Below are 19268 nucleotides of genomic sequence, written 5' to 3'. Positions count from 1 at the left end.
GTACGTCAATAGGAAGAAGCGCTCCGTCAAGTGGGTGCACGGGGGACGAGGTAAGACACCAGAATTGGTCTTATTATAGCAGCATTAGAGGTCACCGTTTAGCTTGCTAGCTAGCTGACGTCTCTACTTGGGAAAAACTACTACTGAGGTAAACGCTATTCACGCTACGAATTCTTCGATATCTCCAAGTCCCTGAGCGACTCCAGTAACCACGTGAGCCGGGGGCAGAGCATGTACGTCAACAGGAAGAAGCGCTCCGTCAAGTGGGTGCACGAGGGACGAGGTAAGATCATAAGATGACACAGAATAGCTTCTATCACTTGCATGACATTCTAGTTGAAGCCGCTGTCTGACTGTGCTAGTTGTTTCGCTAAGACTCCTTCCAAATGCTTTCCCAAAACAGGCGATAATAGCCTAATACTAATGGTGCCGGCATCGGACTACCCCCAACTCGATATCTCCAAGTCTCTAAGCGCTCCATCAAGTGGGTGCACGAGGGACGAGGTAAGAAGGGTCTAATCAATGACAATACTGCTACAGAACACGCTAGGGCTAAGGGTACTTCCAAAAGATTTCCCAAAAAAGGCGATAGTAACTTGGCATCGAACAGTTCCACATCTCCAAGTCTTTAAGCGACTCCAGCAACCACATGAGCCGGGGGCAGAGCATGTATGTCAACAGAAAGAAGCGCTCCGTTAAGTGGGTGCACGAGGGACGAGGTAAGAATCGCTCCTATACTATTACAACAACTGCCTTTAGATGCTACATGATGTATAAGGACGTTACATACTAGGGCTCTTTCCTCAAAACAGGCAATTATAGCCTGGCATCGGAGCACCCAGATTAGAGATCTCCAAATCCCTCAGTGAATCCAGCAACCATATGAGCCGGGGGTCAAGTCAAATGGGTGCACGAGGGACGAGGTAAGATGGCCCAGTAGTAATGCTCCATGCGACAATTTAGCCTGATGCCACCGTTTGTCTGGAACTGCTACGGTACACGCTAGGACTCCTTCCAAAGAGTTTACCAAAACAGGATTATAGCAAGTGGGTGCAGAGGTGAGAAGGGTAATTAGAGTGTAGACCCTTTGGGTTTTTGTCGGCCGTTTGGTGTAGTGGTTCAGATCGGACTACTATGCCGAGAGGTCCCGGGTTCGATTTCCGGCCGGGCAGAAATTGAAATGATGAATTTTAATTTCTGTGACGGGTCTGGGTGTTACTATATAATATGTATGTATGTATGTATTTAAAAAAAAGTATGTAAGTAGTATATCCGTTAAGTTAGCATCCATAACACAAGCATTAAGTTGCTTACTTTGGCTTTGGGGCTAGCTGGCGCTGTGTGAAATTTTCCAAAGATTTATTTATTTATTATTTATTTCGACTCCTTAAAATTAAACGTTTTGAGAAGGCGTCAGTCGTGCGTTTGCGACTGACGACCTTTCAACTGAAGAAGAACAAAGGTTTATTTAAAAGACCTCCAAACCAAGAAAATACTGCTACAGAACACGCCAGAACTCCTTCCAAAGGCATCCAAATTGCAACAAACCAGCACCTGTCCATGGTTATCAACTCTGTGGTTAACATGTAATGAAGTATTTTGCGATTAATCGTCATGCGATGATTCCATCGACATCATCACACAGCTGCCAAGCTGTCATCTCCCATCAGACACTTGATCCACAGCTTCCAAACTTTATATTTAGCAGCACTGACGGGACAATTAATAAGCACAGCCCAACTGACAGCTTGGGGAAGCGCCAGGAACGATATTAATATGCACAAGATGTATTGGCCACAGGTTTCTTTTGACCTTAGGGAAGATTGTGATTAGTGTGTACTGAGTTGCTGAAATGATTCATGTTATTTAGAAGAAATTTTCAAATAGGTCGTTTACCTATTTCCATTTTCATATTATTTTCATGGTAGAGAATACTTATAAGGCAATAATGTTTCTAAAGTGTACTTATATTGTCCCGAACATGTGTAGAGTAAGCTATAGCAATGTATTCTGTGGCTATAGGTACTACATCTAAAGTGACATATAAAATGAGAAGATCAATGAGTCAAGCTGTGAGTAGCTAAGTACTCTTAAACGCAACTGCAACGAAACTGCAACTGCTAGTTCCTTTACTTTTGAGTTGCATCTAAGTTTCTGCCATAGCGTCCGTTGATAGACCACACATGGTGACATGACGCGACCAGTTTGCAACTTTCAGTTTCATTCATAAGAATTATCATAAAGTTGCAGTTTCATTGCAGTTGCGTTTCACCGTCCGTTCTGGGCCTTAGTACTACTTATTATATTTTTGTTGCCAAATAATCACTTATTAGTACAATATCTGTCGTACCTAGAGAACTAAATAATAAGAAAGAAACATTAGTTAATTTACTTCTAATTGGCACTCTCAATATGCGTGTTAATAGTGATGAAATTCGTAGATTACTTTCATAGTCTTAAAACCAGTTTATTCTAATAACACCAACAATCAACGTAAGTAATTAATTAATTGTTAATATAGTCACTGAAAAAAAAACTATACAAGCCAATGTAAAACAACAATATCTTAAGTTCATAGATTTAGTTCCGTCATCTAAGTATGCCCTTGTGATAAAACAGTGTAGTATCACATTAATTGGGATCAGAAATCAGTTCCGTGCGCCATAAGGAAGGACAGTCGACGCCTAAACAATCGAACACAGGAACAAGAAAGAAATTCTATAGGAGAGGTCATTAAATACATTGTTCCGGTACTGTCAGGAGTTTTTCTAAGCTTGATTAATTCAGCGGACATTTAAAACCTATGAAAAACATCACATAGCATGCTGAGACCTACGGGAGGTAGGTAATTTTGGAGACATTTAATAGAAGCGTACAAAAAACCTATCTTGACTGAAAAACATGCTTTGTTGGCTTTGGCTCACGTGGGGAAGTTTTGGAGACCTTTACCTTATATAAGCGTGCTCTTTAAACTCTTGCTTGATACTATAACTCCCCTTTGCAAACATAATAATTATCACTATTTGATAGTTACATCTTTGTTATGGATTCATGACAACGATTTATAGGTACGGCGGCGTAACTGTAACGCGAGGTAAACGTGATAGAATAGTAGTATGACTTTGACTTTGCTATGTGACTCTCCCACATGATTTAGTAAACGCCGCTTTTCAATGATCAGAGTGTGTGCCAGAGCGCCAGAGCCTTTAGTACTTTTCTACAGTAAATTCCATTCATCAATTCATCATCATCATCATCATTTCAGCCATAGGACGTCCACTGCTGAACATAGGCCTCTCCCAATGCTTTCCATGTTGATCGATTGGTAGCGGCCTGCGTCCAGCGCTTCCCTGCTACCTAACGATTTTAAATTCCATTCAACATTGTATTATAGGAAGTCCTAAATGACCTATGTGATTTGTTACACTTTCAAAGATCACTATGAACTGTTAGGCTTAGATCTGATCTATCATCTATTTTTAATGGTTTGTATCTGCTTCAAAGCTGTATTAAATCCTTCATTCACGCTGTGTACCTACTTCCTATTTCCTTCAGATGATTGAAAGATTGTTTGCAACGTCCTTACTCTTAACGTACTGTGTCTGTAAAAGCGACACATTAATCAACTACATACTCAATTAATTACATACACACCATTGTAATATGTAGTAAGTACAATTAATTATACGTATTACATACTTATACCTACATTAATAATTATATCGAACTTAATGAGTTCACTCACGGCTTTTTCCGCGTAGAGTTCGGAAAAATCAAAACACGTCCCGAAATCATAATGGATTAGTATAAAATATGTAGAATAGAGTATGATGCAAGAGTGCCAAAACTTTTCAGTTGAACCTGTTTAGTGTTTAGATTTAGGAAGAAACATGGCATTTGAAAAATTTAGGAACGAGTAATAGTTATGACTGATGTCGTAATCGTTTCGCCGTAGCACCGTAGCAATAAATACAATATTATGTTCCTAGGTTTATCTCGGAAATACCTGCCTTGTTATGCATAAAAAAAAAACATGGTGAAAAGGTCACTCATGAACCCATTTGTAGAGACAGTGCCGTCAAACTAAGATGTAGGTATCTTGGAATCCTAAATAACATTCCATGTTTTCTATTCCAGGTCGGAACACATCCAACACCTGCTCCACGCCGACGCCAGTGGCGAACCACGACACAGCCTACCGCCCGCCATCCAGTGGACGCAACCAGAAGACCTACCCCAAATCGGCTCTAAAACACTCCTACATCCCCAAAATGGAGCCCTTCCCCGTCTCACCCCCCACCATAACGCTACAGAACGTCGAAATCCCCGTGCCTATGGCGCCAACAAAACTCAACGATGTCTATGCTTCTCCAAAAAGTCCCCGGCTACCCCTTGTCTGTGGGCCCAACTTCAACGTAGCACCGCGCGGTTGGGGCGAAATGAAGGAGTACTACAGACCAGTGACACTAGATGGTGTTGGCAACTCGCCGCTCCCGTACACAGATTATTAAACTATTTTAGGTAGAGTTGGTGCTCGGTGGTTTCAGGCATGTAAGAAAAAGAAATCTAAAAGAAAAACTTTTTTAGGGTGTGTCTACACCGGGCGCATAAGCTCGTGAGGCACACTTGACATCTCAGGTGTAGGGTGAGTAGGATGTCGTCTTTTTGCATGACGAGGACGACATAAGTTGAAGATATAAGTAGTAATGTAGAGTTTTGACGAAATTCGATATTGGCTCTACCAAACTCCATTGAGCAAAGAGCGTGTCTAATAAATGTAAAAACCACTGCCCATATGATGATGATACAGAAACCATTTTAATGAAGACCTGAACCCTTTTACTTTTAACTAAGAATCATGTTTCGGCTCTTCAGCAGTTACAGCTGAAAAGATGATGATGATGATGATGATGATAGAGCCTGAACACTTATTCAAAATGTCGACAAAACAGCCGGGCACTGTTTTACACATTAAGGTCAATGTTAAGATAATTAATTAAGTTTTTATACAGAGCTTAATAATGTGGAGTATATTAGTCAGTAAGAATTATTAATATTACATCATCTGTAGAAGTTATTTTAAGTATAAAACGCACAAAAAAAAACATATGTAAGGTATAACGTTGTTCTAATTTAATTTATTAATCTTTTGGTGGAGATATTTTATAACGTTTTAGTAGAGAGTTATAGATGACAACGTCCAATCTAATGTTTTATTCCTATAGATTTTAAAGGCCCATGGTGTCCCACTGCTGGGCACAGAAAACAGGTCATCCAACTATCTATAGACCAACCTTCGTGTGGCCTTCCAAATATGACGCCACCTCTTTCTAGCTTAATAAAAATTATAAAAAACTAAGAACTAAAAAATATTTTATTTGTATTAAATATGCTAAGTAAAAGGTACGCTGTATACTTTACTGGAAGTGTATAAACTAGTCATATTTATTTTTAGTTTAATTTAAAGAAATATTATTAAATTATTTTATCAATTGAATTAATTAACTTGTTTTTGTTTCGTTTAAAATAATGTAGAATAACTTTGTTGCAAATAGTTACCATAGCAAAACTTTAATAATAAAAATGTGTATTTAATTTTGATAAGAACTTATCGTAAGACGTAGTTTTTTATTAAATTCTAACTCTAAAAAAACAGCCAGTTGAGAGAGACGACATAGAAATAAATATTTTAGTGAATATTAATTTTACAATAAAAATACAAGTTTAACGGTTATGCCATAAATTGATGGGGTCATTAAAAGTTATAAATTGCTTTTGGTGAATGAAACGGAATAATTTTAACTGAATTATTTAATAAAATCTGTTTTTTCTACTGATTATAAAAAACTAAAAAAAATATTTCCTAAAAAACTAAGTGAAAAGATAGTTCTGTTATTTATTCGATGTGATCTTGATATTTTGTACGTGGGATGAAATAAACAATGTGAAAATTATTATTTTTTTGTGTTTAATTTGTAGTGGGTATGAAATCTATGTACTAATATTATAAATGCGAAAGTAACTCTGTCTGTCTGTCTTTTGCTTTCACGCATAAACCACTGAATCGATTTTGATAAAATTTGGCATAGAGATAGTTTGAGTCTCGGGATAGTTTTTATAGACAAACAAAGGATAGTTATTATCCCGGTTTTTTAAATGGACGCGCGCGATAAAGTTTTGCTGTGGCAGACAAAATTCCACGCGGGCGAAGCCGCGGGCGGAAAGCTAGTGTAATATAAATAAAATTAAATATAATACTCCTAGGGAACCTAGGTATAGGCTATCAATGATAAAAATCCGAAGCGATTACAAAAAAACTGTCGAGATTGATCCTTTGTCTGGAGGGGCTGTAGAGTTTCAGGATGTATTTCCGTTTGTATCGATGTCCCGTCTCCCTGTATTACGGAAATTAAAACATTCGCGAGCGCAGCCGCGGCAAAGAGCTAGTCATAATTATACAAGTTAACATGATCTTGAAGCATGCAATCGATATTATTATTTAATAAGCGAGAATAGATAATATTGGGAATGTTTGATCAATTTGAAATGAGACAATGAGGTAGAATCAACATAACGCTGTAATTACATCACTGAAATTAGGATTCAGTCGGAGAATTTTATTGTAAAACTTAAATGATTTGTTTACTTTATTTCAGAGTCTACCTACTTATTTCAATTTGAATATTGGTAAAGGTTAATCCAATAGGTAAAGTTTTTTTTGTGATTTTAATGTTTCACTAACAGACCCGAATTTTTCGACACCAGCGATGCCTTTTCTCTGAAATTAAAAATTGATTATAATATTATCAGACGATAGCGAATCTCTTTTTTTTTTCATACCTAGGTAGGTAGATCCTAGACGAAATTCTAACGGTTCCCGGAAAAATCTGAATTTCTTCAACCACGTGCCTACAATATTAAGTACGGAACACACCATAGCAACACTGACTCACTACTTCCTAGTATGCTTGCTTGGACCACATGAGCACATGTTGTCGACCCCAGTGTGCCCTCAGCTGAGCGTCAAGTCGCACGCCGCATGCGGAAAAAAACAACGCGTTCGAATTTCAAAATTCAATTTTTGAATTGGATTTAATTTTATCTGTGGTTTTATGAATAAAATAAAAAGTTTTCTTTTTTTAATGCGTTTCGGGCAGTTTAAAAAAAGGTTTCATTACATTTAAAAGAAAACAAGTGAGTGTGAGATTGAAGTTATCAAGGAGGAACAATGCGTTTGGTTTTTTATTCGCCGTAAAAAATATCGCCGAGCCAATTTATTGCACGTGAAAGCGGTGAGTGTGGATTTTGATTACTTTTGTAAATCTTTTTAATTGAGTTAGATTTATTTCTTCGTTTCTATTTCTGTAATTATTTTAAGACGAGCAAATCAACTGTCTGTGATGAAATGATTACTTGTTGGAGATGGTTTACGAGTAATGTCAGCTTTAAAAATAACTGTAAAAATAATGTAAACAACTGCGTTAACAATCACTAGCTACGTGGAACGTGTTTGTGTCGTCTATTTTTTATCAAAAACATAAGTCTAAAAGTTATTTTTTTAACTTTTGTTTTAATAGAAAAATCATTCAATAGCTTAATTAACGAAAAATCATCCTCACAAATTCTGAAAATATTAAAAAAATACAAAATTATTAACCATGTTTTCCGTATTCGGGGTCCTCCGAGCCTCGAGGGTACTCAGGGAAAACCTGATTTAGGTATACTACCAACGTACATTGGATCATAAAATCCAATGTACGTATTGGACCATAAACGAATTTATTTACAAAACACAAATGTAACATGGCACAGTGATAAGAATTCGCTTTGCACAATTTACGAGTAACTTACGTCAACGCAACTATGTTGATATATTATTTATACATAATAAATAATGGAAATCAGAACATGTTCACACGTCACGTCTAATCTTTTTCCTGTGATGCAAATTTCAGATCGTCCGCGTAATAGGAAATACATGTATGAAATAATGAAATGCGGGCAGCCCGCATGCGGATCAGAAATCCGCATCACGGGAAAAAGGCACTAGTGGTCAGTCAGTTGCAATCTCGAGTCGTTGGAGCTCAAAGGTTCAGGGTTCGAATTCCAGATTGGTTAGAAAGATGATTAGCAGATTTGAATCAATTTGAAAATGAGAAATAACTAGCATTCCACTTCCAGTTAATCTAAATAATTCAGGGTGGGTTCAACATAATACACAGTCCAGCGGATGGGGTATAACTGCGGTAGTCCGCCACTAGCACCATTTGGCCTGTCACCTTTGTGGGTTACTTATGTTACATGTCCAAGGACATTCCGGGAATGATAGACGTTATTATAACCCTGATACTCTTGGAGTGCATAACTAATTCGTTTCTGTCCACGGCTTTAACCACGTGTAATAAGCTACTATAACAATGCAAGGTCACATCAAAATCCATCCAGTAGTGTTTAAGTGAAGGAAGAAAAAACAAACATCCATCCACCCTCACAACCTTTCGCGTTAAAACACTTATTAGCACAATATTAGTGTATGATGTAGAGACGCGTCTGTAGTTTCGGTAGAGACCGATAACACACTCGCAATCAGTCTGTGTGTCCAGCTGCTAACTGAGATAACCTAGACTCAACAGAAACTATCTATATATCATTTAACTTTAATCTGATATATGATATTTGTAGCGACTAAGTATATTCGATTAAGAATACACGATGCAAGCGCGTATTTAGTAAATTGTCCCAGGTCTATCAGTGATACTATGTAATTTAGCTTATGTAGGTTTAGTTACGTCTATGGAATAAGACATTAATGAAAATTCGTAAATTAAAAATAATATGTAGACTTTTATAGAGCACTTTTACACGTCTCTACATAGTAGGTACATTAGATACTAACTACTGCTCCGGGACAATACTATGGGCTAGTGTTGAGATTATGTACCTAGTGTTTGTGAGTATTGTTATTAGATGTCTTAATAAACTGGAAGTATAAAAACCCAACACATTCCATATTAGTTGATCTAACATGCAATGGGACGAACCCATAAACTTTTTATTGCAATAGATGCCTTTGATTGTCTGATTGAAACAACACGGTAATTTACAATGTCTGTATGTATGTACGTACATTACAATCAATTGACTCCATAAGGAAAATCTTTATTGCTCTGCCAATTCAGAACATATCCATAAAAATGCCAAGTCTTTTGACTTGTGTGAGAAACAAAGAGAGAAAAATAAAAGTTACAAATGTAGAATAAGATTTTTGATAAAAATACAACTGTCTATCTTTTATGGTTCATGAAATAATCTGCTAACAGCTGAAACATTATAGAGTAAAATATGGGTCAACTAATCAAATTACTTTTAAGTAATTGGGCCCAATTTACCAAAATAACCTTCTAACATAGACTGATAACATTCCCAAAGCAATTTAACTGACGTGGTTTGTTCAATCAGTTAAGTAAGCGGTCAGGTATTGCGATAGTTTCCGACCCTCGAATTGATCACACATGCAATATAGATTACCCAATAAACTATCAGTCCTATCTATCAGATAAATAAAGAAAAGTCCGTTTGTAATGTAATCCCAAGAGTTTTAAGTAAAATTTTGTCGCGGGTCCTATGATAGTTTAAACTTTCCTCCGGGACAAAACTTGACCGTCACTGGTTGGGTTTTTATTGGCGGTCAAGCTGTAGATCCTGGCTACACAGGAGTTGCAGCGGTGGGATCGAGAGGTGGGAATAGTCCCGTTATGAAAATTCTATCTTCTGTATTTCGCTTCTTGTCAGCACCAGTCAAACGTTGTGTCAAAGTGGTGGTAGAGCAAGATGTATTTTGACACGTAATGTGTGCTCTAAAAAGAGCCTGCCTACAGACTAATAAAGATTTGAATTTAAATAGGTATTCTATCATGTCATCTAGTATGCCAGACGTTAAGTTACGAGTATTATTATACTACATAGTATCGTAAGTCATAGTCATCACCTACGCTAGACTTTTAGTTAAAGCATGGTCCAAATGCATTGCACAACTCGCGCCTTTCGAGCTAGTACCGGAGCACCTACTTTCACTATTTTGCATAGTTCTCTATGTAGAGATTACTAGACTAAACTAATTAAGTACGACAAAGTATACTCGTATATCCTACTTCTTTAGCACCTGTGGCAGCTGTGAAAAGCGTAAAGTTTCCTGTGACATTTTTCACAATTTCAGATTTTAATTTAGGTATGGGTCCATTACATGAGGCTACATACATGTAGGTAGGTGTAACAAAGATCTGGTATAGGTCGCGGAAGTAGGTACTTGGATGCGCCTAGCACCACTTCACTTAATTTCTACTGCCGTCTTCAACACCCTAAACCTAACACTACCTACACAGTGTCGTGGTGGAAACCCTTGGGAGAGGCCTTTGTCCAGCAGTGGACGTCATTTGGCTGAAACGAACGAACGAACATGTATGATTTTCAGCGCTCTTTCCATTATTTTACAATTTGACAAATTCCAGCATTTTAGTTAGGTAATCCTAAAATCTAAAACAATGATGAAAAGCTGAATTACAACAAAACAACGCATTTGAGGTTAGGTTATCCTTAATGGTATGTTATACTTTTGTTATTTTGTAGTACCTATCCACTTGCTTGGATTTCCCCCTTGTCAGTCAGTTTATCTGTCCACTTATAAAATGCTATTACTACCTACCTCTCCTTTAAATCAATGTGTATGCTTTTCAATAACTTATCACTCATGAAAAAATTTGTGTGGGTTTTCAAGTTTTTCAGAAAAATGCTTCATGATAATTTAATACTTACATAGGTAGTACATACATGCTGACAACGCCACTTTTGTAGCGGAGTTTTGGGCTGACACTATGTAGGTTTGTTGTCTCCACGATAAGAAGAAGAAGACTCGTTCTTACTTTTAAAAAATATGTACATACTACGAGCAAATTATAGTATTTTATACATATTATAGATACTTATTTTCTTCTTGTAGTGTCAGCCCAAAGCTCCGCTACAAGAGTGGCGTTGGCAGTAGCATTAATTAATTTTGTTTAAAGCTTTATTGCACACAAGAAAATTACAGTACAAAAGGCGAACTTAATGCCGTACGTATGGCACTCTCTACCAGTTAACCATTGTAATAACTCCAATTTCGGTTTCACCACTAATCAAACTGTTGGCTAACAAATACTGTCCTAATTAATTTTGCAATTGTGTGGAGAGAAAGGTTCCTGTTAATCAAACTAAAAAATAACTGCGTTTGTGATTACAGAACGTTCTTGCAACATAAAATAATATTGTCAATCATTTTAAGGTCTACCTAGAGCACAATTCTCGTTCGCACTTTAAAATCAGCTGAAGATTATGGCTCGGTTGCACCAACTTACTTTTCAAATAATTACATACAAAAAACACCGGTTATCGTTAAAGTTACGGTCAAAATTAGGAGTTTGTCAAAGTTAAAGTAAGTTGGTGCTACCCAGTCCTAGATTTTTGCTCAATGACATCTTTAAAGACATACTGCTTCTTTTGAATCAGCAAAAAATGTCGACACGTTCTTACAAGGAAAAAGGAACTATGGCGTCGTTTGCATCATTTTTTTGCCTATTCATCTGAACATGTCATCGCCAGAATTACAACCTATTACAGGTCTACCGCTTAACTCAGCCAGTGCCTGAGGTTTTGGTAATTTCGAACTCCTCCTATGTTCTTCTGATTAATTTCGTTGCGGGTCCAATGACAGTTTAACTTTCCCCCGGGACAAACTTGACCTTCATTGGTTGAGTTTTTGTGGCGGTCAAGCTGTAGATCCTGGCTACACAGGAGTTGCAGTGGTGGGAACGAGAGGTGGGAATAGTTCCGAAGTGCCTGAGGTGTGGAAGCGGCACGGGAGATTTTGACAGGTTATGACGTGACAGGAAGGCGCTGGACGAAGGGCCAACCGCGCAACATGGAAAGCATTGGGGGAGGCCTATGTTCAGCAGTGGACGTCCTATGGCTGAGATGATGATGATGATGACGTGACAATAAAGCACACAAATCTGAAGTCTCGCTGACATTTTGATTTGACGTCCCGTGCCCCTCCCATACCTCAGACATTGACTGACGCTTATGCGTTAGATCTATTTATTACACATGTCTGAATCAAAACGCTACAAACATAATGACCTGAATTACCTACTTTGATTGAAGGTTTAAACTGTGGTTAGAAACGTGAGTTATTTTAAATGATGTGGTTATTTTAAACTTTGCCATTGTTAAAGTTCATATAAGAAAATATTTTGCAACAATTTTTTAGTCTGTCTGTAGATTTTTTAGTCTGACCGATATAGTGCAGTTTTAGGCTTAAGGCTCAAAAATTATTTTGATGAATTTTGGTGAAGTTTTTCTTCACTTTCTTCTTCTATTTATTATTCTTCTTATCTATGGCGGCTTTTGTCCAGAAATGGACTGCCATTAGCTGAAATAATAATGATGAGTTTAATCGAGCTATTACATAAGTATAACGACAAGTAAATAAATTGTGTATAAACGCAAAATTATCCACTCATTTTCCTCTAACATGTAGTGATGTAGTAGAGCACAATTATGTAATCAGTGCTGTAAAGTAAGCATATTATTTATAGAAAATATGCATGACTCATGGTGGTCTGTGGCTATTTTCTATAATATAGAAAATCAACCCTTCTTCTTCTTGTCGTGTCGACAACAAACCCAGCGTCGGCCCAAAACCCTGACCAAAACAAAGAGATTTCTTTCGCTGCGCTGCTACCCTAAGGATTGACAACGACTTTTCAGAAATTAATAAGACTAATGCCCGTTTTACTATCAATCCCTAATTTTTAAGTGACCCCTATGAAAACAAAATTCCTGTTATGTGTTACCATAGAGGTCACTTAAAAATGAGGGATTGATGGTGAAAACGGGCATTAGTATCGTATTTTTTGTTTCATGAAAAGTAGTATTTATTAGAGATGAAACGGATAGTTGTTTGGCCGGATACCGGATACCGGATATCCGGCCAGCTGCTAGGCCGGATAGCCGGATATCCGGCGGCCGGATAGTTGGCCCATTATCTCGTTGCATATCGTGACGAGTTTAGCGCCGCACAGGTGCTTCGAACGCGATCAGTGGGTCTATCTTTTTCTTCTTTTCGTGTCGACAACAAACCTACACAGTGTCAACCCAAAACTCCGCCACAAGAGTGGCGTTGTCAGCAGACTCATCAAATCCTCCTGAGTGCAGTTGCTCGGGCACTCAGGGCACGACATCAGGTGCTTCATCGACTGGGGAACAAAACCGCACCTACACTCCATGTTTTTTTAAGCCATCCAAGAATCCCCACCTGACCAGATTGTCCTTACTACGGCCAACCTGCGTCCGAAGTCTATTTAAAGACTTCCAGGTAAGCCAGGTAAGCCAAACCGAAGTGGGTCTATTAGTAGACTAGACTAGTCACACTTTTCGGAAACCGAATCCATCCGAATAGAATGTCAGATTTTGCCACTTGTCTACGGGGCAGATCAATTCGTTTGATTTCGGTTGCTATAGCGAGTGTGTGATAGAATAGCGAAAATTAAATTACTTTACTTGCTGCGTAATCTGACTGAACTGCATGCATTATGTCACCAGACCATCAATGAAAAAAAGATCGCCTATTTGGCAATATTTCGACATTAACAGATGTTTGCTATTTATGTATTCGTCATTAGAGTGATTAGCCCAGAAAAAGAAATTAGTTTTTTGAAAGGCCTTAATATGAATTTTTTGTAACTTTTTGGACCTTAAATAAAAGCCGTCATTATTATAAGCCATTTCATTGATATTTACCTCAAAGATTAATGTATGTATTCCATTTTATTAATAGGAAAATGTCGTAGTTTTTTAATATCCGGTATCCGGCCGGATAGTGAGTTACTATCCGGTATCCGGCCGGATAGTAAATTTAGGCCGGATATCCGGCCTCATCATCACTCATAGATATTGGTTGTTATAGATCCTTTTCTAGCCTATGTAAAAAGGAAAACCGCAATAGGTTAACGCTGTGTGAGAAACCTGTCCATTGGATAGAGAAAGCTCGAGTTACATAGATTGGAAATTCTGACGTAGAAATACCAACCTTGACCTGCTAAACTCATTTAAATTTAAAATAGACAAATTAATGATGCTACTTAGGCTGGGATGCCCACCAGTTGCTAAGTGACCGACAGTACGGTTTCCGTGGAGGTCGCTCGGCTGGTGATCTTCTGGTCTACTTGACACATTGTTGGGCACAGGCGATCGAGACTAAGGGGGAAGCATTGGCGGTCAGTTTGGATATGGCGAAGGCCTTCGATCGGGTTTGGCACAAAGCGCTTCTTTCGAAGCTCCCTTCCTATGGGCTTCCCGAGAAATTATGCGGATGGGTCGCCAGCTTTTTAGCAGACAGAAGCATTAAGGTCGTTGTCGACAGCAAATGCTCAGACTCTATGTCTGTGAATGCTGGTGTCCCCCAAGGCTGTGTGCTATCGCCTACGCTCTTCCTTCTGCATATCAATGATATGCTGCAAATTAGCGGCATTCATTGCTATGCGGACGACAGCACGGTTGATGCCGCTTATACCGGCCGCGCAAATATCTCTCGGGAGAACGTCATTGAGAGCCGTAACAAACTTGTGTCCGACATTGAAACCTCCTTGAAGGAGGTCTCAGACTGGGGTCGACGCAATTTGGTCCAATTTAACCCTACAAAGACACAAGTTTGCGCGTTCACCGCCAAAAAGTTGCCGTTTGTCGTATCCCGCTGTTTCGAGAGCACTCCCCTAACTGCCTCAGCCAATATCGGAATCCTTGGTGTCGACATATCGAGCGAAGTCCAGTTCCGTGGTCATTTAGAGGGTAAGGCTAAATTAGCCTCGAAGAAGCTTGGTGTGCTCAATAGATCGAGACGGTATTTCACTCCAGCCCATCGTCTGCAACTTTACAAGGCGCAGGTTCGGCCTCATATGGAATACTGTTCTCATCTTTGGGCAGGTGCGCCCCAGTACCAGCTTCTCCCTCTGGACCGCATTGAACGGAGAGCAGCTCGAATCGTTGACTGCCAGGACATTTCGGATCGGCTTGACCCCTTGGCGCTGCGTAGAGATGTATCCTCACTGTGCATATTCTATCGCATGTATCACGGGGAGTGCTCCGAAGAATTATCCGGACTTATTCCTGCCGCCACTTTTCGCCACCGATCTACCCGACAGCACTTCCACCCCCATCACTTAGATGGTTGGCAGTCCACAACAGTACGTTTCTCTAGAAACTTTCTGCCCCGTACAACCAAACTGTGGAATGGACTGTCGTCTGCGGTGTTTCCGGACGGATACGACCTGCAAGCTTTCAAGAGGAGAGCGTATCTTTACCTTAAAGGCCGGCAACGCACCTGTAACGCCCCTGGGTCTGCGGGTGTCTATGGGCGACGGTAATCACTTACCATCAGGTGATCCGTTTGCTCGTTTGCCTCCTATCACATAAAAAAAAAAAAAAAAAATCTTACTTTGACTGTAACAAACGTCAAAAATGTGTCAAACTCCATACAAAATCACCGGTCATCGTTATAATTACGGTCAAAGTTTGGTGGCGCAACTCAGCCTTAAACAACATTAATTAATTATGCGAATGTGACTTCTAGACTGTAACGGGTAAAAGTGTAGTCGAGTACTTCTCTCGCTAAACCTAGGCGCAGACCACCGACTTTTAGAGCAATTTCACATTTAGACGATTTAGCAGCGCCTCAAACGCGCGTCAAACGCGCGACAGACGCGCGACAGACGCGCTGCCAAAAATTTCATACTATGTAACAACGGAATGCAGCAGATGCATGCCTTCACATTATAAAAACGCCGCTGCCGAGCTGCAGTCGCGCTACTAACGCCCTAATACGAAAGCGCTCTTAGTTGGCCGATAGTTTGGTCGGGCTGTTGATCAGTATGAACATATACATGTTCATCCATACGGAAGTGTGCACATTACATGGATTTGGTATCGGCCGATTCTTCATACAAATTAGAATCGGGCCCAAGTATAGGCCAACTAAAAGTCGATGGTCTGCGCCTAGGCTAAGGCTTGCCTTCCACAACGTAACCGCAATAATGTTTTTTATCTTTTCAGGCGGTGAGGAATGCGATGAAACTACACTTTCAGTGAAGGTAGCATAAAATATCAGCATCCAAGATGGCGGAGGGGGTTCATAAACAGAGGGTGCCTCCTTTCCTAAAACAGGTAGTTACTAGTTTATAGTATCATTGCGATCCCAAAAGCGGTAGCTCTAAATAAAGGTTTAATGACTTATTGTGTCAGTTTATTTAGAACTTATAGGCCTGAAATTTGCATAATAACATTAGTCCCATTTGCCTGGAGCCCTTGGCAATGTTTTTTTTTATCCACAACGAGGAAGCTCTTGGACTGTATCTCACCTGATGGTAAGTGACGATCAGGCCGAAGGTGGAAGCGAGCTTCACCCGGAATCCTCAACTAAGGAAGAACTGGCTATCTTACCTCTAACTGCCGGAACACAATAATGCTGTTAACATTGTTGTTATGACGACAGACTTAGGTAAGATGTTGGTAGAGGTAGATGTGACGACATCTAGAATTCTATAACTTATTTTTCAAGAAAAATGTTGACCCCTCGTACTAAATATACGGTGCACCACAAACACAACATAATAGTCCAATGGCGGCGGGGTTCGAACCAGCGTTCCTCAGATCTCGAGTCGTCGACCAGTCCTACACCTTAGCTATTGTCGGTTCTAAACTAAACCACATCTTCCCCCAGCTGCTAGCAGTAAGCGGCATAGTGCTGTACATGATCGGCACCGGCGCCAACATCGCGTACCCTGGAGTGCTGCTGGTGCAGCTACGGGAACCAGGCTCGGCTGTCCAGCTCACACCAGAACACGAGTCGTGGATAGGTTTGTACTTGCTTATTTAACTGTCAGACGACCTATTAAAACTGCTAGAACAGTCATTTCCCATTTTATAGTTCATGAGGAGTAAAAATATTACGCCCACTCTTCCCGTGGGCCGTGGATGCGGTAGGTAATCGATTGAGGAAGAAATATCCATTTGGATCAAGTAAATAAGAGAGTCGTGTTCCTGCAGTAGAGATCAAATGTCATCATCATATTAGTCCTTTGATTCGAAAAAAAATAAGTTACCTGGATTTTTTTCTTGAAAAGCTTTTTTTAGAAAGAGCACATCGCAAAATAAAATTATTCAGAACTCCTGAAAGACTCCAGGCAAGACTACCCATGATTGTAGCACTATTGTGAGATTTGAGATGTACTCACTGGAAACTTCCATATAATTGTAAAGTTTAATATTTCTACCTCTTCACTGATCTTTGATTACCTAAAGCCAAATATGGCTAATTATGTTATATCAGTTCCAAATATAGCTTTAATAACGTTGTCGGTGTGGGAAACTAATAATTTTCTGCAAATTATAATGTTTCAATCCGATCTCAAATTACCATAGACATGCGTCAGTTGTTTTGTAAGCCTACTTTGAGTGTATTATTATTATTTATTATTTGTTTCTTAATACAAAACACTTGTAATAATATAATAATTTGGTATCGACACTAGTTGTTATTCCCGCAGCTAGTTATGATAACAATCTTTAAGTCAGTGCATTGACAGTTTGTTTCCTAAGCTCTTGTTGGTCTAAACATTATTTCAGCAATTCATAAGTAGTCATCATCTTTTCAGCCGTAGGACGTCCACTGCTGGACATAGGCCGCCCCCAATAATTTCCATATTGACCGATTGACCGGTTGGTAGAGGCTTGCATCCAGCGTGCCTTCTTGCTACCTTTATGAGGTCGTCGATCCACCTTGTAGTAATTTCAGCAAGGTATTTAGTAGGAATGTTTAAGTTTTGGTATAAAAGCTTGCAAAATTCATACAGATAAACGAAAAAAGAATGTTTGTCTATGTGGATCGTAAATACATATAGCCAAAATTTATAGTCTGCCACTTTGATTTATTTGTATAAATATCAAGATATCGCAGAAATATTGCATTGCGTAATAAATGAGTGTATTTACCAAACACTTCTACTATAATGTCAAGGTCGAAGATGCTAATGCGAGTCACAATGAATGTCAAATACGTTTTAAAGCGGTAAAAAAACAAACGTTTGTTTGTCGGAGGCGATTAATCAGTTTATCTTCTAGACTGATTGATTGCACCAGGTAGTAGTTACTATACGGGTACCTACGTTATATTTCCCGCATGCATGTCAAACACCGATAATGACATACACCGATTTAATGTAGGATTGAAGTAATATACCTACTCGTAATGGTTGTAGTTTTTAAAGTTGCATAGCGTGCTATAGAAAGGGCTATGCTCGGTGTTTCTTTACGAGATCAAATCAGAAATAAGGAGATCCGTAAACGAACTGAAGTCACTGACAGCCACGGATGAATGACAGTCACGGATTAGCAAGCTGAAGTGGCAATGGGCAGGGCACATAGTACGCAGAACTGACGGCCGATGGGGCAGCAAGGTTCTGGAGTGGAGGCCACGTACCGGAAAATACAGCGTGGCACGTCCACCCACAAGGTGGACCGATGACCTGATAAAGGTAGCAGGAAGGCGAAGGTAGAAGTCATTGGGGGAGGCCTATGTTCAGCAATGGATGTCCTGTGGCTTAAATGATGATGATGATGATGTAGTTTTTACTTAAACCTACATAAACGCACGAAGGACGCTACAAAGACTGGAAAGAAAGACTTACGTAACTCTTCCCTCTATTCTCTCTAGATCTCTCTATACTTAATTAGCAACTGTCTTTTCCATGGGGAATCTCTGTTTAGCAGTGGTCCTGTGGCTGAAATTATAATGATGAGAGGACTTTGCTTCTTCTACAGTCACAACTTTACTGGTACCTGAGAAAGTCAAAAGGAAATTGTAATAATCAATCATCAATCAATTTTATGTTCAAGCTCAATCTACGGGACTATTCCCACCTCTCGTTCCCACCACTGCAACTCCTGTGTAGACAGGATCTACAGCTTGACCGCCAATAAAAACCTTAGCTTCGAAGTTCGAACTCCTCCTATGTTCTTCTGATTAATTTCGTTGCAGGTCCAATGACAATTAATTTTCCCCGAGAAAAACTTGACATTCACTGGTTGGGTTCAAGCTCAATCTGCATACTGCTTCTTCCAGCCTCGATCCTGGGCCTGGCGCTCATCAGTGGCATCGTGGTAGCTCCGTTCAGCCTGCAGCG

General features: G+C 39.4%; 2 protein-coding genes across 3 annotated transcripts in view; both read left to right on the top strand.

Annotated features, from left to right (window-relative positions):
• Positions 1-186: 186 nt before the first annotated feature.
• LOC135084262 (uncharacterized) lies at positions 187-5954 on the top strand. 2 transcript variants are annotated; one of them, XM_063979046.1, is made up of 2 exons: positions 187-283; positions 4138-5954. In XM_063979046.1, the coding sequence occupies exons 1-2, from the start codon at positions 232-234 to the stop codon at positions 4509-4511; spliced, it is 426 nt and encodes a 141-aa protein (XP_063835116.1). In that variant the 5' UTR covers positions 187-231; the 3' UTR covers positions 4512-5954. The 2 variants fall into 2 exon arrangements, with proteins under 2 accessions (XP_063835116.1, XP_063835115.1); XM_063979045.1 differs by lacking the exon at positions 187-283 and adding an exon at positions 622-719.
• A 1033-nt stretch (positions 5955-6987) lies between these two features.
• Positions 6988-19268, top strand: part of LOC135084158 (facilitated trehalose transporter Tret1-like) — a 16735-nt gene continuing 4454 nt past the window's right edge. Inside the window, exons 1-4 of the mRNA XM_063978904.1 lie at positions 6988-7292; positions 16141-16251; positions 16808-16943; positions 19208-19268. The exon at positions 19208-19268 is cut by the window's right edge and continues 112 nt beyond it. Coding sequence (XP_063834974.1) covers positions 16204-16251; positions 16808-16943; positions 19208-19268 — 245 coding nt within the window. The 5' untranslated portion in view covers positions 6988-7292; positions 16141-16203. The remainder of the gene's footprint in view (positions 7293-16140; positions 16252-16807; positions 16944-19207) is intronic.

Source organism: Ostrinia nubilalis, chromosome 25 (assembly GCF_963855985.1).
Source record: "Ostrinia nubilalis chromosome 25, ilOstNubi1.1, whole genome shotgun sequence".
Lineage (NCBI taxonomy): Eukaryota > Metazoa > Arthropoda > Insecta > Lepidoptera > Crambidae > Ostrinia > Ostrinia nubilalis.
Note: the sequence above shows the minus strand (reverse complement) of the source record. Positions and strands in the feature narration are given on the sequence as shown.